Source organism: Pholis gunnellus (assembly GCF_910591455.1).
Source record: "Pholis gunnellus genome assembly, chromosome: 10".
NCBI lineage: Eukaryota > Metazoa > Chordata > Actinopteri > Perciformes > Pholidae > Pholis > Pholis gunnellus.
In genome coordinates, this window is record NC_136537.1 from 6,956,702 (window position 1) to 6,979,028 (window position 22,327).

The 22,327-nt window shown below is 43.7% G+C and overlaps 2 protein-coding genes across 2 annotated transcripts in view; one reads left to right on the plus strand and one right to left on the minus strand.

Moving 5' to 3' along the window:
- Positions 1 to 240: 240 nt before the first annotated feature.
- On the minus strand, positions 241 to 9,480 carry ube2d2 (ubiquitin-conjugating enzyme E2D 2). The gene is made up of 7 exons (XM_079167451.1): positions 9,235 to 9,480; positions 7,514 to 7,577; positions 4,550 to 4,581; positions 4,262 to 4,339; positions 3,981 to 4,086; positions 3,474 to 3,567; positions 241 to 1,608 (listed from the first exon to the last, which is right to left on the minus strand). The coding sequence occupies exons 1-7, from the start codon at positions 9,256 to 9,258 to the stop codon at positions 1,563 to 1,565; spliced, it is 444 nt and encodes a 147-aa protein (XP_079023577.1). The 5' UTR covers positions 9,259 to 9,480; the 3' UTR covers positions 241 to 1,562.
- A 5,335-nt stretch (positions 9,481 to 14,815) lies between these two features.
- ppp3cb (protein phosphatase 3, catalytic subunit, beta isozyme) overlaps positions 14,816 to 22,327 on the plus strand; it is a gene marked incomplete at both ends in the record, with an annotated part of 31,707 nt that continues 24,195 nt past the window's right edge. Inside the window, one exon of the mRNA XM_079168170.1 lies at positions 14,816 to 14,858. Within this exon, the coding sequence (XP_079024296.1) occupies positions 14,816 to 14,858 (43 nt within the window). The remainder of the gene's footprint in view (positions 14,859 to 22,327) is intronic.

Here is a 22,327-nt window from a genome sequence, read left to right on the forward strand (position 1 = left end):
TAAGCATCATCCATACACCATGCACTTTTAATCATTAATTCTGAACAATTTCAAAACCCTTTACATTTCAGTTAAGTTTAAAAAAAATAAATGTACCAGACACTCCCCAATACCCACAAAAAATGTAACCAACAGTAATACCGTGCACCAGGTACTATTTATCCTGTCATCCATGGATGTGACCTGTGGGACATTTTCCTTTCCTACCTCTGCATGCAAGGGCCCGAGAATGAGTCAACACAGGAATAATGGGTTTTTATTACACAGTTTAATCAACACACAAAGCTCAACGAGCCTCTCAGGTAATTCAATATACAGAGGTTTTGTGCAAGAAGAGTGGGTTCTCCTCGCACCCAGAGCCCAAGCCAGTCCCATAGCCATTTAAGATGTTAGCCTCTAATTTAACAATAGCAAAAACAAAAAACGAAACCAAATAAGAAAAGGAGAAAAAAAAAGCAACCTAAAGAGTTATGGGGGGGGGGGAGATAAAAAACACAGGCTCAACTAAGAAAAATAAATCGCTTAAATACCTGGTCCAGAACCTCCACTTTGTGAGTAAAGAAAAGTTGGCGGTAGTGGTGAGGGTGACATGGGGATTACAATTGTGCGTGCATGTGTGTCTATGTGTGTGTACAAAGGGGTCAACTTAGTTGGGGTTGGGGCGGGAAGGTGGGGGTTAAGAGCAGGAGGTGTGGGGATAAATCCAAGTCCTTTCATAGAATCCAACAGTACACCAAAATAGGCCATGTGCACCCCCCCCCCCCCCCCCCCCCCCAATTTTCCATAGCCTGCAATGATTTCTTTTAAGTATTCATCATATAAAATACAGAGTGCTCTTCGACTCGTGCTAAAACAAACGGCTTTCTTGAATTGCCACCTCTACAGATGGAATTATAAAAGGCGACAAAACAAGAAAGGATGCAGAGTGTAAAAATCCTACTGTCCCCCACTCCCCTAAATAATTAGGGAAATAAAGGGAAAAAAGGATCCCCTCCAAGTTTTACAGATGCTCAAAGGAATGCTTTTAAGGATTAACGTCTGGGGAAGGGGGGGATGCAGGTGAGTGAAAGAAAAAAAAGAAAAAAGAAAAAAAGAAGGAGTAGGGGGAGCGGCAGCCCAACCTGTGTGGTGACAACATGTAACAGAATACAGAAGTCAGGAGAAGGGGCCAGAGGTCACGAGGGAGGGAGGGAGGGAGGGGGTGAAAAAGGAGCAGGGAGAGATGGGTGTTACCATTGCAAGCTGACAATATGTACACTGGAGGGAGGGCAAGTGAGCTGAGAGGTGGGAGGGGAGGGGAAGGGAGACAGAGTCAAACAGAGGGAGAGAGAGAGAGCGAGGGGTGAGGAGAGAGACAGAGGGGAGGTGGGGCAGAGGGAGTTTTACAGGTACTCTGGTGAAGGGGAGGCGTGGCTCAAAGAAAGCACTCCAACGGAAACCAACAAGATCTTGTTTTAAACTTTTCATTTGTTTTGAATGGTTTTTTGTTTGTTTTCTCTTTACGTCTGAAGCTCCCCTAACCTTATGTCGTAGAGGTGGTTGGCCATGATTCTAACCCAACACTACATTGCATACTTTTGTGTCCATTCCCGAGCTATTCTGTTGTACCTGTGAACAAGCAGAAACAGAGAGAGAGGTAGAGAGAAGGGATGTTAGTTGTTTAGCAACATGAGGATTTTGTTACATCTTTTTACAAAAAGAAAAAAGAATCTGTTAGGAAACCTGCGACATCGTCACCTCCATTCATTTCCATGTGCACATTATACGTTTTAGCTGCTATCCTAGCAGCAGCAAAGACGCCAGCTGGCTGCTGCTCTACAGGGGCACAAACGGCTCGGAAATATCTTGCACCAATTTTTTTTTAGAAGAGCTAATGACGGATTGGATGTCCTCTTATTTCGGTTTATCATGTCCCAAGAGCTGAGAGGTGTCTTTACAGATAGACACGCAGCATCATAATGTAGCTGAAGGCACAAAACAAAGAATTTAATGTTTTCTGAGCACATTATATTATTCAAGGCTGCCCTCTTAACATCGATCTAGTCTAGAAGCTCCCGAGTTACATTTTGTCAGTTAAATCACAACCTCTTTTATAGCTCCATCAGTCTTAAAACGACTACACAACGGGTGGAAACCGAGAGCAGCACTGGGACCAGGATGCACACTCTGTATTTCTAAAGTGATGTTTTCGTATCATCGGTGAACATGAGCATTAAAACGCGAGTCTGTGGGAGTTTATTGTGGAGCAGCTTCTCTGCAGGTGGACTGGACTGGAACTGGGCGTCGGCTATGAATAATGCGTTTCCTCATAACCGTAGGCAATTATCAGAAATAATGTTCATAACAACAACAAAAATATCTATGGATCACAAATGCATGAACCACAGACACAGGACAAAATTGAACATTATCACATTTTGGTATATTCCCATTTTAGGCGAGCACGTTAATCCCGTTCGGCGCAGCCACAACTTGTTTGCAAGCTTTTCGGTTGCAAAAATGTCACAATGACGTGCAAAGTGAGCTGCAGCAACTGTGCCGTTGTGTTCCTCCCAAAAAGCCAGATGGATTAATGGCGACACAAGCATTTCCTGGTAAGAAATGCGTCCCGAGTTAAACATAAAAAGGAGAGTTTGAAATATAGTTTGATCAAGTTGCTGGGTTTCATTCAGAGCAGCGGTCTGGGGAGAGAAACCACAACTAGTACCCAACGATGGATGCAGCTCTCCATTTCAGAGGGTGAATACAACAAAATCACCTGAAACTGTAAAGCTCTGCTCTTCATGTTGCATACCTGCGTTGTGTGAACTCACACTACACGTCTTAATCATCTTCCTGACCGGCCAGAACATGAGACTTTTCTGCTCTCACTGCACGGAGCTCACACTGCCCTAAACACGGAAGCCCCAGTCACTTTTGTCCATTGACAATTTCAATAAAGTTTATTCAAAGAGAAAATACTTTATGTAATTGTACTATGAACGGAGAGTAAGAAGAAAACAAGATAAAGATGACTGGAAGATGTAGACAACGCAATCTCAGTTCAGTGTCATCATATATATATATGCAACATGAAAAATAGGACTCCAGTAATATTAAAACAAGCCCATCACAGTTTACTGCGGAACCTTGGACCGTGGTTTTGCTGCAAGATGGCCGACCATCAAGTTTTTTGACCCGTCAGAAATAAATCCGTTCAGTGTCTGCCCATCTTAAGAGACTTATTACTTTTGAACAGTAAGCGTGTGTTTATCTTTAAAGCCACTTCCCGTAGTGTAAACCTGTAGCAGCACATGAGTAAAACCTGCCATCCTTGTGTCGATTGGCTTTGAAAATGTGCAAGATGGAGCTTCTGTCCCCCAGCAGCCAGTCCGCGACGCTGACTTTGACCAGGTCTTAGTGCATCTCCACCCAGGCCGGCGGAGAACTGACAACAAATCCAAAAACATCTGAATGACGCACAAACAACTTACTTTTCCCTGTCCGTCTTGTAGATGCGGGCGATCTCGGGTACTAAGGGGTCGTCCGGGTTCGGGTCACACAGCAGAGAGCAGATGGACAGGAGGACTGGAATGGACCAGTTAACCAATCAGGACTCACAAATAAAAAACGGGAATTCTAAGAATTGATGCCAACTTCCTTCAGATGACCCATGGATGTAAGCCAGGCAGAGTTATAGAACGGTTTATAATACATGTAACTAAGATTTAAACATAAAAACTCTAACATTTACAGCAGGTCCAGTAGTGAGCACTGCATGAGGAGCTCTAAAGCTGACATTTACGGAGAGAGCACTCCAGATTCATACAAGGACCTCTGCGTGTTTGTGGGAAGCTGTTTCATTTAAAAAGGAAACCTGCGCGTTTCCCCTCTTCCTTTAGTCTTAACACGCCGTTTATAAAAACAGTAGCATTTGTCATTTATCTAGAACAATATGAGCAAAGGCCGGTAAAGAAAAAAGAAAAGAGAAAAGAGTCTACCTTTGGAGATGGTGAGAGCCGGAGACCACTGTGATCGCAGAATGTCAAGACAAATGCTGCCGTTGCTGTTGATATTTGGGTGGTAGATTCTCGTGGTAAACGCAACCTGAACACAGACGGAGAGAGAAGAAATGTAGGGGGATGAGGGGGGGGGCAGGTGAGAGCAACAGGAAACTTAATGATGTAAAGCCGTGGCATGTTTTAGCAGGCAAGAGGCACTCGATGTGCCCCGCTGTAACTTTATGTATGCTGCTGCTGCCTCATACGCGTGTCTCGCTCACCTTTGGCGGTTTGAAGGGGTAGTCTGTGGGGAAGTGTATGGTCAAGAAGAAAACCCCGCTCTGGTAAGGACTGTCATTCTAATGCAGGGAGAGAGAAGCCCATTCATCTCATTACTGACCGTGCAGGGAGGACAAAGAAGTTAATAACTCAAAAGTCAAGAGTTCAGGTTCTGAGAGTAAAAGAAATAACATTCTTTCCTCATCTGTGTGAATGGTAATTCCCAGCAAAAACCAAAGCAGTATTAAGGCTGTGACTAAATCAGGAATATGCAAGAAGGGAATACTTACAGGTCCCATTATTGTGGCTTGCCAGTGAAACACTGAAACAAATAAAAACACACAGAGGAATTGTTTAGGAAACACCAAGAACACAACACATGGCTGAGTGTTTGCATAAATAATGCCACATTAAGTGAGCGCGTTTGTTTTCTTACAGTTGAGTAACAGGCTCTTACATAAAGTGCAACCCGGGACAGATATTCTTAGAAGAGGTATTTTTAAACTGTAAATGGTAAAGGGTCATATAGTGGCACTAGACTCACATTTACATTCACAAATAGCCCCTTCTATGTTTAATACCCAAATTGCTGCTTAAGAGGAAATTGTTATCCTGTTATCCTGACATGAAGTAGAATTTTACATCACAAACCGGGAGCACTGATACAAACCATCAGAATGTGATTTGGTAGCATTTAAAGCTGTCCCACTCAAGCATGCTGTTGAGGTCTGAGGGAAAATGTCACGTTGAAAAAAAGCAGAAAAGTAAACCACAGTAATTATGTTTACAACAAGCACTTTCCTGTAGTTTATAGCAGAGCGGTTTGTTTGATGTCGGATGGCAGGAAGTGACACGTTAACTGCTATCAACACATATCATTGTGCTGTGGCATTATATGCTTCTATGGCTGGTTACAGTTAGCGCAACCAATCAATTCCACACAAGCAAACACAGAGATCATTTTTACATCAAATCTATTAATGTGTGTTAATTGTTGACAGATAGATGCACAATAATCAAGAGGTCCATACTGTTGCCACTGTGTTGGTGGAGCAGAATAAGACGAACCCTTAAATGGGAGAAATGATTGCCACACTGAGTGTGACTCACATGACGAGTTCTTCATGAATTAACCAAACTTCAAAATGTAAGAATTCCAGCTGTGTCACCACAGAAGAAGAAGAAGCTGAAGAAGAAGCGATTCCATCATGTCTAACACAATACAAGACCTTGATGTCATCAAAATAAAAAGATATCTAAAATGATAAGTAACTGATTGAGCCAATGCTAATCACAACTAGACTGCATAGTTTGGATTCCAACATGTAATCCTTGTGCCTACATTATGCAAGTGTTCCTGTTTTACCGTCGCATATCTCTCTCTTCAAACACTAGAGTCGTGGCTCTCAGTGAGGAGAGTGGACAAAGTCACCACAAGGGTTCATGTTCGGATTACTTACAGCGAAATGGAAAAGTCCAACCGGCTGCTTTATAATATTCGTTTTTGATTCTAATAAAACTATTTTTTTTGGTTTAACAAATGGCGGTTCGCTTTGCGTGTACATTTTACGACCACTAGCCTCCGCTTCAAAACAACGCGAGCGTGATAGAGAAACATGGCAATGTGTGTGTCAGTCCTGCCTCACATGCTCTGTATGAATGTGTGTGTGAGTGCACTCAGCTGACAAGTTGTGTCCTGCCGAGCAGAGAGTCGTTGTCTATCATTTTGCACAGACAACAAAACACATTACAAATTGCATTGAGGGCACAAACGGGCTACTTCGGACAGCACAGGTGTTACCTTGATAAACACGTTTGTTGGTTTAATGAAAGAGTTCTTTATTTACATTGGACTGTTTACAGCAGAGCCACTAAGACGTCAAAATAACAGGCCCATATGAGGAAAATGGAGGCCAGACTCACACTGTTAATGTCCTTAATGCTGTTGGATATTTTTTGTCCCAAATCATGTACTTTTGTATTTAACATTTAATAATAATCCAGGATAATGCCATTTGATAGTTTGAATCTCTTTCACGAGGGGATCCTGGACGAGGGGTGCATAAATGAAATTTGATGTTGTGGAATTACCTGCAGAAATATATATGATCAAGTTTGGCATAGCTGTATTTGATAAATTATACAATTTAAAACAAATTCATGGGATTGAAGACATGTCCCCCCCCCTTTAAAATGTGAGCTAAAACGCACAAGAAGCCTGATTGTCCTTTACAATATTTCCCAACCTGTTAACCGTCGAGTCAGCGAACTCATTAAATATGCATAGTTAAGATGAATATATGTGGTGGCATAGTGGCATTACAATGTGCCAGAGGCCACCGGATTTTGGCCTTTAACAAATCAGAAGATTCACAAAGGTGGTTGTATTAATTTCTGTATTATATGGCAAGATCAGTTGAGACTAGTCAGAAAAACTTACTTCCCATCATTGTCTAATTTTTCTGAATTTATTACTATATATATATTTTTTAAAGGTTTCAAAAAGAAGTATCCACAGTATGTAAGAAATGTATTTAATCCTATAAATTAAATTACTTAAATTAACAGAAAAAAAAACTTGGTTCATGAATGCCTAAGTGTTATTTTTGGGTCAATCTTTATAGGATAAAAAATATATATTGTACTTTAATAATAAAGTAAAAATCTCAGTCGGCATTTACTCCTACACTACAAAACAATAAAATGATTGCTAGAGAAGAATTCCCCTTATACTTGTCCTGAAAGCAAAAGTGAAACAGGCCTTGTAGCAATAGAGTTGCTTTTATATGAACCAATAGTTTCACAACAGGCAGTCCAGGTATTTCCTGGTTCTGCTTGCTCAAAAGAACAGAGATACTTCCTTAATTTAGTTCAATGCTCTGGACTCCTCACATAAAAAGCCAGCACATCCACTGATGTTTTCGTTTTCTTTCCAAGTTAAAAAAAAACAACTTTGAAGTATTCCAGTCGCAGTCTGTGGCAATAGGAATATTGCGAACATTTTTTCAGATCCAAACTAAACACATAAATCATAACAGATCTGGAGACAATTCATAGTTATCTCGCAGGCGAAAGACATAACCCACATAGTCTGTAATAAATTAGAATAAGCTATACAGCATTTCTTTTGGTGTCATTTTTTGACCAATAAATATTTATTTCTGTGGGTTGAGAAGGACACACCAGGGATTTGTTGACTGAGCACCACTCACACACAGCTACCAGGTTACTGTTGGTTTAGATGATGAACTTACTGTCATCTCCTACTGGTCCTGCAGAACACTGGGCTGGTGGGTCCCGTGCCAGGTCGTTCAACTCCTGAGACAAAACAAAATGACAATTCACTTGATCGGGTCCTGGACAGTATTTCCACAAACATGTCACAAATACAAAAATTCCCAGAAATAAAAGGATCTTCAATAATGTGACATTAATAATCAGAGGCCCAGTCTATTTGGTCGAATAAATCCCTGTTTGTAAACAGATCTGAAAGGCCAGTGCCACTGCAATAGCTACAAAGCCTCACTGCCATAGTAACAACTCACAAAACAATTCCCACTGACACAAACGCACGACAGGAGCACCATGGGCCTTGATTGTTGGAGTGACCGCTATTACATAATAGCATTTCTCCAGGTAGAGCAGATAGAACATGTGACAGCCAGACGGCGATCACGACGATGTGTCTCCAGACACTCTGATAAACAGGAGTGTAAGCTCGTCGTGTGTAGTGTGACGTTACGGTGCCAATGTTAGCTAGCGAGGCTCGGGTTGGACAAGAGAACAGGATGTAAAGAGGTAGAAACGTAATGCTAGCTGGTTAGCCTCATTACGACACGGACTAACGTTACCGGGGGAATTAACAACAACCCGACAAAACACGGCATTCAGCTGTTTTAATCTAACAAACGGCATAATCACGATGTGCTGCTCGCCTGCTGTCAGCAACATGGCATCAGAGGCGAACAACGCGTGGGGCCTGTTTTTACACAACGACACACTGCTAACATCACGAGCGGTCTCCTGTATATCGCTCCGTGTCGAATACAATTACAATGTCAAATAATATCACACACACGACTATTATTCACGACTACTTGAGATGTCTAATTACAGGTTGTGCATTACGAAGACAATATAATGTCAAAGAAAAAAACAGGGATTAGATATACGGAAGCGCAACGTTAGGTTACGTCGATCTTTATCGCTTGGCTGTTACAATTCTACTTACATCCGAACATTAAACCATCAAAATACAAGCTAACTACAAAGAAATGGCAAATCGGTTGATAAAATAAGCGCGAGAGTCCTATCGTTAGCGTCACACCGCTAGCTGTTAGCTGATAACTTATCTGTCAAATCAAGGAGCGGGTTCAGCTAGCTCAAATAACTAATAATTCATATTAGCTACCTTGACTTCCGTATGGGGAAACGAATACCTGATAGCATGAACACGTACGAATACAAACCACCGTTCATTTACTGTACAGATGTAGCGTTAACAGCTAGCGGTACTGTAACGTTATTAAGCTAGCTCGATCAGAAGCTTATCCGAGTTAGCCAACCACCGGGAGATCATGTTAGCCAGAGACAGCTAGCGTTAACTCACAGCTAATATCATGTTAGCTAGAACCGGCACAACTAACACAGACAGTGAGACGACGGTGAACCTATGTGATATAACCAAGAACAGCCGTTATAAGGCTACTTGTAGCTTAAAGAGTATAACGGTTCAGTTGGCCCATTGGTAGCAGCACCAGTGAAGAGACAGGCGGCGCGTTGCTGCTCTCACTGTCGTCACTCGCTATTTAGAGACCGTTAGCTAGTTGTTGAAACAAAGTATAAGTTATTTACTCAATATTGTAGTGTTATTCTCTATTTATTAAACCCTAAAGACAAGTATCACGTGGGCAAGCTTGTAATTAAATCCCCAACGAAACTGCGAAATCCTGGGCCTCGTCGTTCACTTCCTTACCTTGTGAATTCTTTTCAGAGCCATTGTTGTGCTAGCGCTTCTGTCAGGAAAAACGTGCGATTAAAATGGCGATTGATATCACTGCCCGTTGGTACTACTACAACTTAATTATCAGAGAGCTCCGTTACTGTACACTCAATGTACCAATCGTTACCAGAAGCAACCACCGATAAAAATTTCGAGACGAAACTGAAAGATAGAAGGGGTAGAACCGCGGTCCTTCCTCCTACTGCAGCGGCTACCAAATCACTGCGGCCTGTGATCACCAGCAGCAGCAACGACAAGACTTCCGGAATCAGCTCTTCAAAATAAAAGCCCCATGCGTCCAAGCTGAATAAAACATTACGTTTACATAAAACTTTCATCATTATATAACACATTATCATGCTTGGCTTCAAGTTATTTTCTTTCTATGATTTGAACGGTTTTGTTTACAATAATAAACATATTATTGTGCTACAAGAATCCATTATTTTGATATTGATTCATTTGACTTATATTGCCTCAGTTAATTTTGTTTATAAATTGTCAGAAATTGCCCATCAGAATATTTAGCATTTTGTGGACCTGAAGTGATGTCTTCTCTGAGTGTGCCCAACCAAGAGTCCAAAACCAAGACATAGCAAACATATAAAACAGAGGAACGCAGCAGATCCTCACATCCGAGTAGCTGGACCAGATCATGTTTTACATGTTTGAAAAAACATTTAAAATAAGAGTTGCTAGATAATTTTCTCCACAAAGTTGACTAACTGTTTCACCTCTACATATTATAATATTTGTATTCCTTTATCAGAGACCAATATATTATGTGTTATTAATTGAGTGTCTATGACGAAAATACTGTACTGCATTTGAAACAATAAAAAATAAAACTTCACCCTTTTATGTTGTAAACCAGCCGGCGAAGCCGGAAGTCTCTGTTGGGACGCATCTCTCACTGCGCTACTGCTAGAAAGCCTTCCGCCGACACGAGCACGTAAAGGGCTCACAGTTGCAGTGCAGCCTACAGACGTGGTGCTGCAACTGGCATCATTGTGGGTCCGTGCATGCGGCGATTAGACTGTGTTCACATGGTCTGGACGGAGCCAAAATGTCTACCCAGCACGCATTTTGCATGAGGTAAACTGCAGCGAACCTATGCTGAGACAGTGTTCCACCAGTTATACAGCCTTTACCTTTACATATATACAGACAGTGACATGTATATTGTTACACGTTTTCCAGTTTGTTGGCCGTATTTATCTATATACACTTTTAGGGGAAGTGTCATACAGATGAATTACACCCGGGGTTTGCTCAGCGCGGAGTGATACGGCCAGCGAAACTTGTGATCGCGAGATCTTCGGCACAAGGCACACTTTGAGCTTTTTTGAGGATTTAAACTGGAGCTTCTGTAACTATGGATTACACGTTAGATTTATTGAGCACACATGTACATTTTAAATATGTTGAAAAACATTTTCTTAACTCTTCTTGGAGTGTATGCTACTGGGTGTTATTATCGTGTAGCTCTGCCGTGTCATTTGCATATTTCGAGTGTTTCAGGTAATGTGAAAGGTGTACGTCAAAGGTTGGGCGGGGCATAGTAACTGGAAACTGTAACCTCGACCTCAGTACAGCTCCCTGAGGGTCAAAACACAACGTTTGAGCTTGTTTACTTTACCATCTCTGTAATAATCAACGGTATAGCTTCAAACTGCCCCACGTGGTCACCTGCAGTTCTCCCTGGCACGTGCCCTACCCGCAGTGGTGTACAGAGAAATACACAATAAGGGATTCCTTTTCCCGAACTCATAAACATTACACATGTTCTATGTGTGTAATACATAGAAACACAGATTACACCAATATTCATACAGATTGGAAAGTTAACTCATGATAATTATTTTCCATTACACTATTAGACGTGTGTCAAATAAACTTGAGATATAAGTTAATAAACCCTGCAAACACTGCTAACTTAACACTGCAGCCCAAAATATCTCCGGTTATACTTATAACAGGACATATATGCATTTCATTGTGAATATATTTAAGAACACATTAACATTGGAAATACAACAGACACTCAAGTCTCTATATTTTCAAACAAATGATTGAAATGATAAAGACAAGTATACCATCCCTTATGAATAGAAGTATTTATCTAGATAATCACCATCTATAATGTTTGATCAGTTCTATGGAGCACTGTTGGCTGCACAAACTGTTCACAAAGGGATCAATTTACTAATTTCACGGCATATTCTGCACTCTTTTTAGTCTTGCGGTGAGGAATTTGTCCCTGGTTATGCAGTTGGCCTATCGTACTACAATAGGCATACTGTACACTGTACATGTGAATGTTTTCATCCTATTCATAATTGTTCTTCTGCTCTTATGAAATCTGTGGACAGCCGTCAGTTGAAGCAAAACAAGCTAAAGTTGTGTGAAAAGGCAGAAGGTTGTAGCACTGTTTGCCAACTAAATAAACATTAGCTATTACATTTTAGGATATTTCGTCACATCCATTGTATTTTTGCACTCTGGGTTGGAACACAATATTAGCATTACCACAGTAGTGGTAGCAGTAGTACGAGTATAAATAGTAGACAAGATCTACATATATATATTTATATATATATATATACTCTATATAGATCCTCCAAGTATATACATTCCCAAACCACCACTGACCCACCCCCAAACCGTTCATCTTGGATGATGTTGCAAGCAGCAGAAGTTTTTTCCACGGGGTCTTGTGACTCTTTCACGTCCGTCACATGTGCTAATTGTGAACCTGCTCTCATCGGTGAAGAGAACGGGGGTGCCAATGGTGAACCTGCCAATTTTGATGTTCTCTGGCAAATGGCAATGGAGCTGCACGGTGCTGGGCTGTGAGCACAGGATCCCACTAGAGGACGTTGGGCCCCCATGCCACCCTCATGGTGTCTATTTCAGTATGGTCAGAAACGCACGAGTAGTCCGAGGTCATTATGTTGTGCTCTGGCAGTGCGCCTCCTCACACAAAAGGAGCAGATACCGGTTCTTCCGCTGGGTTGTTGGCCTTCCACGGCCCTGTCCAGCTCTCCTTGTGTCATGGTCGTCTCCTGGTATCTCGTCCACGCTCTTAAGACCACCTAACCACCCAGGAAAGGAGAGAGAAATAGTCTGTGGCCCTTTTTGGGGGGTTGTCTTGCTGTTGCCTCTCCTGTCCACCTGTCATCGCTTTAATTTGCACCAACGCAGGTCAAAGTTATGTTCATTTCTTTCAAATCCCATGCAGTGTGCCATCAATTTATCCCCAAACAGCAGTGTTTGGTTTGCCACTTTTTTCATTAAGATCCAAGTTAAATTAAAACACCTTAGGTTCATGTTCATAAATACATACAAGATACACCTAGACTGCCCTTTTTAGAGGGTATATGTGAACATCTTATATAGTTTGCAATGAGACGTTGCTCTTTCAATAGCTCTTTCTGTTTTTGCCCTAATGTTGACCTAAATTGACTCAAATAGGGAAAAAACAACTTTGATCATAATTACTATGTAATTCATTTAGAGTTTATAAATGTATTTAAAACTGTAGCCGGCAGCACTTGAATTCTGAGTTGTAATCCAATTCAATGCAATGACAGCTTTTTTTGTTCCTTAGTCATTAGCAGGGAATGCACAGGTGTAACCAATGTCACTACCGATGGCTCTGTTCCATGTACAGGTGGGTCAGTGAGTCACACCAGTGACAGGCACATAAACACAATGGAGCCTACTAGTTAATGTTATGAGTCACTCCTGTGTTTTTCCTGCTGGGCCATGTCGGAGTGAATATCTGCTGTGAAAACAGGCCGACAGCATTGTTTGATTTTGACAATGATGAACTAAGACCTAATTCAAGCTTTACTCTGAGCTTAATGCTTAAAATAGAATGTTATAATGTTAGCATTAAAGCCTCCTATGTGTACATTATTTTATGTGTGCATTTCTCATCTTTCATATTATTCTGAAGGCCTAAGCCTTTGTTTTTACAGTAAAACAAATGGAACGGTTCCTGTGAAAATTGGTGCTGTATACCTTTTAGTTGTTTTTTTCATCCCATTCATCTCAGTGTCCACCAGTCAGATCTGTGTGGGGTGTCTTTTTGAGGAGTGGGGCATTTTTAAGCTTTTATCACAGACTGTAGAGATGCAATGGCTGGACCCAAAATAGGGACCTTGCAATTCACGGTTGCTGTCCACAGTGTTCTTTTTGATACTCCTTTGTAAAAATGATCAAATCTTACAGAGCTCAAAAGGCAGCTGAGTCCATTTAGGTGCAGCTGATGCTCAGAAACGGACATACTGACTGGACATTGGCTACTCTAAAACGGACAAAGGCAGAGGATCACAGCTGTGCAGATGTGGAAGCTACAATTTGCTCCTGCAGAATAATGCCGGTTTATCCAATCTGACGTGTACAGCTGAGCCTGACAAAGGGACTCAGACGTGTAGCCCGCTAGCTGACCACTGTACAGACGCCCTCAGATGCTCAGCAACATGGCCGGTTGTTTGGGGCCACCTTCTGGCCATGGCTGCACATTTGGGCTCACAGAAGGCTTGGTGGACACTGTTAACGATGTATGTGTCTTTTTAGAAACACAATCTATTTGTGTTATTATTCAAATATATGTTTACAACATATTTTTTGTATCTGTATTCTATCACTCAGATGTCCAATAGACGGAGAAGACATTTGATCAGCTCCTTGATCACCTTCATTTCTTTTATTAAACTTTAATCTTGTAAAAAAACAACACCACTATTAAAGGCCCACGTGATCTTCTGTCAAATAGCCTATCTACAGCTACAGGCCCACGTACGCACAAACACACTCCACAGAGTTGTTGTTAAAGGGGGGGGGGGGGGGGGGGGGGGGGAAGCCCCGTAATAAATACCTCCACAGGATGGCAGTACAAGTCCGAGTGTGCCTTTTTTTTAAATGGGTGTGCGTTCCTGCGTGTGCGTGAATCTGCGTGGGAGTTCCTTCCTTCGCCATTCCGGGGTGTTGCCAACCGCACGGCACCGCCGAGAGGCGTCCTGGAGAGGCAGAGCCTGCATGCGCTCCTGTCCTCTCTCCAAGGCGTCTCTTCGCCCTCTGACCTCCAGAGTCCGCCCCCACCCTCCTAGTCCACCACCAGCTACCCCCCCCCCCCCCCCCCCCCCCCCTCACACACACACACACACACACACACACACACACACACACACACACACACACACACACACACATCTCAAATAACAAAATTCGGGGATCCAAGCATGCCACAACGGCAGCGAGGTGTCCCCCTATCCTCCCCCAAAGTCCCCGCAAGCGCAGCAGCTAGGCTTCCCCCTTTCGAGAGAGCGCGGAGACTCCACCGAGTGATGCCACTGCTGCAGCGAGAGAAGCAGCCAGCCAGCGTGCATATTCTCGAAGCCCGTTGGAGGACTCGACACCACAGTTCCGGCCCTTAACAGAAGAGTGCGAGAGAGAGAGACTGAGACCCCCCCCCCCCCCTCCCCACCCCCACCCCAACCCCAACCCCACATCGTCTCCGCTCTCGTTCCCGTCCCAGGACTCCAGGATGTCCGACTGCAACGCAAGTCCCGCCGACCGGGTGATCAAATGTACGCATGCAAGATCCTGCACGGACAGTGAGAGCTCCGTCTGTGCCAATAATCCTTACTCATCCTTTTTTAGTTTTAAAGTTTGCATATCTGACGTTGACGTCTTATTCGCACGTTTCTTTTTTGCTTTGAGTCCATACATTTTTATTATTATTATAGCACCATAATAAAAGAAGCCAATTTGGCTATCGAGTCCCATGTGCCACTCCGAAGCTTTTAGGGGAAGGAAGGTGGTGATGGACGGGAAGGGGGGTAGGGGGGAGGGGGGGTATCCTGTGCGTTACGCCATGATCAGGGTCTTCCCTAGTTATACCATTAGAATTCACCCCCTCACGGAGGCATTATCCCATTTTCTAACAAGGGGGGGAGGGTCTCTTCCTCTATGTATAGCCAAAGCCATTATGTGCGACACCCTCCGTGCTGCTGCATGAGCTCCGTTTACGCGCTCCACTCCTAGCGGTGGTTTCGTGTTACTGAATAATACCCTACAGAGACACATCCAAGAGAGCGATAGAGGGAGGAAAGAGCAGGGAGGGAGAGAGGGAGATGAGCATCTTGTTCCAATGAAACATCAAGCAGTGTGAAGATGACAGCGAAAGGCAGACATAAAGGTAAATAAACGTTACGCATAACCTGCGATCTTTGGTGTTGTGGTGCTGCTGTGGATGGGGACGGTGTCACGGGACGGTGTTGCATGTAAGCAACGATGTAAGGGGTGAGAGAGAGAGGGAGGGCAAGATGCTATGGGGGACTTGTCACTCGGGGACTCAATGATTTTTATTTTGTATAGCTTTTTGTCTTTGTGTTCATTTACTGTGTCTCTAGCTGCACGTCGTAGTGGCGCCCCCATGTTGGATGTGTGTGTGTGTGTGTGTGTGTGTGTGTGTGTGTGTGTGTGTGTGTGTGTGCGTGGGGGGGGGGCTTGTTTTATTTTTCACCCAATTTGAGTCAGGTAATTGAATTGTTGAAATGGCAGGTAGGCTGACAACTTTGCCAGGCCGAGTGCGCACCTCCGGACCCAGTGCGTGTGGTTGTGACTGTAGGCCTATTAGATGGAATCTGCCTGATGTTCGCTGATGTGCCGTTTAAAAAAACAAAACACGAGTGCACATGACGGATTTACCAGTGGTTTCGAGTCGACGTTTTCTCATTAAGGCTTGAATGTCAGCGGGTAATTGTGCTTCACCCCTACGCATCGCTCCTCCACATCTGTCTCCGTAAAGGTCTCCCTGGCTCCCCCCACCCCCCCTCTCTCGTCTCCGTGTCAAGCGAGAGACAGAATTTAGTTTTTGGGGATGCTGCGCAGCGCATCCGAGCCCTTTTGCCAGACGATGATTATGCATACCGCCCTAATGGTGTTATTGCATCAGTGGATTATGGAATATTTAATATGTTTATGAAAGTGTCTGTTTCTGCTTTTTACGCGTGGGCGGCTATATATATATATATAACGTTATATATAGGAGAGGCGAGGAGGGGCTCCGCTCGAGTTATGATCCACGGAGCTTGCACAGATTGTCGTGCTTATCGGGTCACAACGAGACTGGCATGGCTTCCACGCACGCAGACTGTCACATGCGACGATGCCTGGCTCCCCTTAATAAACTCGTAAGGTCTCTCTACCGGAAGAAGCGGAGCTGACAGTTAGATGCGTCGCTCGGGCATGCCCCGGTATTCCGTGCGTGCGTGCGTCGGCGCTTGAGAGAGGGGGGTGGGCTGGGAACGTGGGGGCTCGTGCAGTTTTTGCACGTAGGACTTTAGGACTGCATGTGCATATGCCTTTAGTGTGTGTGGAACTGGGCTATATGCTGTTGTACAGGGTGAAATCTGGATTCTTAAAAAAACAGAAAAAATAGTGGAACCACATTAACACTGACCCCCAATCCATTCATCAGTTATCGGACTTTACCCACAAACCCCCATGTGTATTTTTACATCTTTATTTTTGTTTGCATGCATTGTAATGCAGCTGGGCAACTGGAGCTCAGCTGCCTTAACACTGGAACAAACAGCCTATATGCTCATGCATCATCCATCACACACACACACACACACACACACACACACGCACACACACACACAAATAAATGCACCTTCCATAGTAAATGTGCAGCAAAACAACACAGCCATTCATCAGTCAGGTGAGAATGATTTAGTGTGTATGGTGCTGGAGAGAGATGGGGTGGCATCAATCAAAGAGACGTCACTCTTGGCGGATGGACTGTGGCCCGGTAGTTCCCCACGTTATGGATTTTAGTGGTATTCAGCGGGGGGGGGGGGGGGGGGGGGAGTGCACGGTGACGGAGCCAAAAGGACAACGCATACCGAGAGGAATGGCAGAGAGTGTGGGGGCGAAGTGAGGGAGAGAGGGGAGGAGAGTATGTGACAAGGCCACGGAGGAGGTGAAGTAGCTGGAGCGAGGAAGAGAGGAGCAGAGGGAATAGAGGAAGAGATGGAGAGAGAGAGAGAGAGAGACAAGGGTAGCAGTAACACTGCTGCGTGGCAGGACAGCATCCTCTGACTTAACCAATGGACTTCTCACACCCGACTTGATTCACTTACCATGCGAACCCGTCTGTGTGTGTGTGAAAAACAAGCAGCGACGGAGGCAAAATGTGAGAATGTGACTCTTGCATAAAAGTTTAGTTCAATAACTTTAAAGTAGTCTCCGCCAAACATTGCCTTTACGTTAAGGTAGGCTTGAACAAGGTTTTTTTTTTAACGAGATTTTGTAGAATACAATAAATTCTGTTACTGCACATGCCGGACCCATACATGTATCTACAATAGGGAAACAAGGAAATTCATTTACCATTAAAAAGAGACATCATGCTCCTAAAGGGCAAACCTGTACCCATGAGTGAACAGCAAGGAATCTTCGGTGTGCAAAATTTGGACTTGATGTTATCTGCTAACAAGATCCCGGTGGTATCGGTGATGCAGCGAATACGAACACATACATACAATGCAAACATGGAGCTCGGCAGGATCTCCCTCTCCCTAAGATCCTGACTCCTGACTCCTGACAGTGTAAAACCCGGAAAGGCTAATGTTTGATTCTTAAACATGAAAACACCAACAGAACGCTCCTCCCAGATAATAAGCAACACGTCACTGCCTCTGCCTCATAGACCGTTTTCATGGCAGAAGCACAGGTGTAATTAACATCAGCGATGGCTGCATTCCATATAAGTGCCAGTTTCAGGTTTCCTGGTGTTGTGCTTACACTCACAGAGCTTAGAGCTTACTCGCTGTGGAAAAGGTCTCTTGGCAGTGTTGTCTATAGGAATGGTGCGACCAGTCAAGCCACGAGGAGCTCTATCAAATAACAGCACCACACATTTCGTGGTTGCAGCTTTGTCATTGTAAATGTAATACCTGAGATGAAGCAATTTTGAGCTATCCCTTTGGGTTTGGGTAACTGATGATGGACATCTGTTTTAATGTTTTCTGGATCATAGATGAAATGATTAACCAATTGAAAGAAATCCCACTGTGACCCATTGGATACAGCAGCGCATTAGAAGGTTGAACAATCAGTTGAAACACATGCTTCAAAAGACAAAATATATTTCAATACATTGCAATCCAATTGCCCCCGACTCATGGTGGATAATGTGACGTGTCAAACACAGGTGAGACTGATACCATTTATCATGGCTGTGTGCCATTTAGCCGCTGCAGTGTGGAGGGCCCTGGTAATGTGCAGGCTGGCTCTCTGACATGGCCTACTGCTTCACCTAAATGTAAGAGGCCATTAATGTTAGTCAGCTGTAGGCGACTGTGGCTAAGTGGAGAGCAGGGCCGTCCTTCAATCAGAGGATCGGCGGTGGGATCCCCGGCTCCGGCTCCACTAGTCGCATGTCGATGTGTCCTTGAGCAAGACACTTGACCCCAAAATTGCTCCCGTAGCTGCGCCTACGGTTTAGAAATGTGATAGAATCTGAATTGTAAGTCGCTTTGGATAAAAGCGTCTGCTAAATGACTGTAATGTAACGTAATGTAATGTACTTTTCTTGCTTTGACAAGTCAAACTGTACAGTGTTAGAGAGACATATACAATCTAAATGACAATAGAGTTGAATCAACACCTTTCTGACTGAACATTGTGAGCGAAATAAAGAGGATTTAATGCATCTGATTTCACAGGTGCAGCTAATATAACTACAAACTCAGTGGATAATGACTGTAATGATACTTAAATTACCATTGAGTCTGGAGTTTATAGCAACACGCATGTAAACAAGGCATAACTGCACGGGTTTACCATTATCTAATGTATGAAAATGAACATTTTAGTTAGCCTAAATTGAGATGGTGTTCATCTTTTTCTATTAAAGAAAAGGTAGACCCAATCCTCACAATTGGACTATCTTTGCTGATTTGTCTTCATCCCTTAGAGGTGCAATATACGGGATTCAGAGCATTAATATAGTAGAAAACAACTATTTCTTACTTAGATTTAGTGGAGCAGAGAATGACTGTCTACCTCTGTGGCCCAGAGGTAGACAGCCGTCCATCAATCAGAGGATCGGCAGATCGATCCCTGGCTCCTCCAGCCCACGTTGGAAGACATTGTACAAGTTCAATACCATTTACCAGTCACCATCCTGTTGTAATCGAAGTGCGCATGCTTTAAGGACATGTGAGCGCGGTTAGCTCAAGGTTGCCGCTTTGTACCACTCTCATTTGGCGGTTACAGCTGATAACGTCATCTAGACCGACGGCGTCGTCGCGGATGCAAAGTATCTACCCACCTGTTCCCCCTCAGGTACACACTTTTAGCTGTCTGCACTTTTGCCGTTGTTTGCGCCGTTACCTTTGTTAGCACCGTGAGCTGCGAGCCGCCAGCTCAGCAGTCGCCATGTTGAGAACCATTAAGGTAAAGCAATTAAAACGCTCCCAATCTCGCATTGAGCCCCTTTAAATAGCTCAGGAGAGTTTAAATCCAACAAACCCTCCAGCCTCAGACTTGTAACTTTTAGGATCGTATCTGTCATATGATTACTTAGCATGCTGCACTGTGTGCTAGCTTAATGCAGGACAGAGTTTTTAAATGTGCCCTCACCAGCAATCATATCCTGAAATAGCAAGCATTAGTAGAATCCCTTGTTTGAAACCGATGGCTGAGCTCCCTTGCCTCACCTCGAGAAAGTAGTCCCCAGTAAGAGATAACAATTCAAAGTGCAAATGGGGATATTTACCGTTTACAAATTGTGACCTCTTAAACATATCAATGGATGTCTGAAGAGTGTTCACTAAAGCCGAGTGCAGCCATATCCAATATGCACACATGCATGTGTGCACTCATGCATTCACAAACACTCACACTCACACACACATTACCTCTGGCAAGGCTCGGGGCACACTGGGCATATTTCCTTTTAGTGTAACATGCTGTCCCTTTCCCTCATAGTCCTGTGTGTGTGTGTGTGTGTGTGTGTGTGTGTGTGTTGGATTTTGGTGTTATCCTTGTGAGCCAAGGGTCCCACCTTGACAGGTCTCTGTGAGTCCTGTGGGGAGGGTGGCAGGGCAAGGCCTATTTATAGAGAAGGTACTCCAGAGAGAGAGAGAGAGAGAGAGAGAGAGAGAGAGAGAGGGGGATTGTCTAATGAGGACAGGCTGTTAGGGGGTGGGCCGTTGTATCTGTGTGTGTGCGTGTGTGGGTGTGTGTACACAGATGGTCCTTCATGTGTGTAGTGTGCATTAATTGAACAACTTCAAACGCATCTTTAGTTGTCCCCCCCTACCACCAACACCACCTTCAAAGACCCGTGGATCTGTGTTAGCTGATCTGGGTCAAAGATGGTAGATAAACACGTACACACACAACGTGCATGCCAACGGTCTCATATCTTTGCTGTCTCACACACCCCAATTTTTCCTTGCCCTCTTCTCTTGTCTTCTTATTTGCCGCACTCTTTCTTTCATCCCTCAGTTTCTCCCTCCTTCATTTATTCATACAGAGACAGGCAGCGGGATGAACTGATCAGGGGAGATGTGAGTGTGTGTGTGTGTGTGTGTGTGTCTGTGATCACTTTAGATGAGGTCCTGTAGAGGGCAACACATCTAACATACAAACACATACAGGCATGTTCATTAGTTCTGGTCGATGCCGCTGCATGAACACCAGACAGATAGTCTGCTCAGACACAGTATTGCACTGTAATGAACTGATTAGCTTGTATATAGCACATGTGCTGTTTATACTGTACATGCTTCTGTCATTACTTTGTATCCGTTGAACATTGAATATTAATTGCTCAGCACCAAAGATGATTTCCGTTTCAGTTATCTGACAACCAGTTGATTGAGGAGAGCACGTTTGTTTGTTTTTCTATACCTATTTAGTCCTATTTGGCAGCATTTGGAGGACAGACACAAATGAGGACAGATGGATCATGGGTGACTCCTACAGTCATTTCTGCAATCTGTCTGCTCTCGCTTGCAGTCACTTCCTCCATCCTGCACCAGCCCCTCTCATTGTGAATGGCGTCCCTGTGTTATGAAAACTGATGGAATATCCCATAATTAACTTTAGCCATTAGGGAGGATGCACACCATAACGAGATGATTTTGATCAGATTCTGCTCCAGTTGGGCTATTAGGCCAGCCCAAACAAATTTAGCAGATTTGGTTGAAAGCTATGTCATAGCTTTTCTCTCAGGCTCCCCCTCACTGCGCTGTGATGTGGAGATTTTTGGCTGAGCTGGCACCTTTGGCGCGTAATAAATTCCACACCGGGGAGTTCAGCTTTGTAGAGTGGGCCAGAACACAAAAACAGTACATTAGGAAGAGGCTAAAACAGCTTTCACCTCTTTGCTCGTCTTACACACAGCCATGCATCGTGTGAGTGGCTGCTTGTTGTGCAAAGGGTAGTTCAGTTTTCACTCTTCTTGTCTGCACTTCAGAGAGTTGTCTTCACTGTGTTCGTCATCTGAACTCAGACCAGGCACAGCTTGGACTGTACTGTCAGAGCGTAAAGTTCCTTCACAAGGTTGGAACAAATCGAAAAGTGTGAGAGCAGCATTTGAGAGAAATAGAAGTGTGGCATTTTTTAACTGAGCTAACCGTACATAAAGCTAACATGAACCTGACACTGCTGGTATCTGATTTGGAATGATTGCATCCCTTTTCATGCAGTATTTATTTTTATTTCATGCATTTATTAGGACAACACACGATCAACATTTCTGTCTGCGTCAGTGTAAGCCGGCTGGCTAATTTTCATCTGCCCGTCGTCAGCGAGGGTCGAAGGGTACAGATGACCCCGGCCCAAGGCCTGGGAGGGCCCATGCAAAGGTCTATGGTTGAACCTTAAATGTGATCAAGTACAACAATTGATTCACTGACTTATGTCACTGACAACACAAGTTATATGTATCTACATGATCAATTAATGTATTGCTCATTAAAACACAAAAATGTCCTAATGGACTGAAAGCCCATTTGTCCGACAGCCTGTTATC

Coding starts and splice junctions, on each gene's coding strand:
- ube2d2 (XM_079167451.1), bottom strand. CDS start 9,258: ATGGCTCTGAAAAGAATTCACAAG. Junction 4,340..4,549: donor AAGCCACAATAATGGGACCT/GTAAGTATTCCC, acceptor TCCCTGCATTAG/AATGACAGTCCTTACCAGAG. Junction 1,609..3,473: donor TACAAGACGGACAGGGAAAA/GTAAGTTGTTTG, acceptor GCTTGTTCACAG/GTACAACAGAATAGCTCGGG.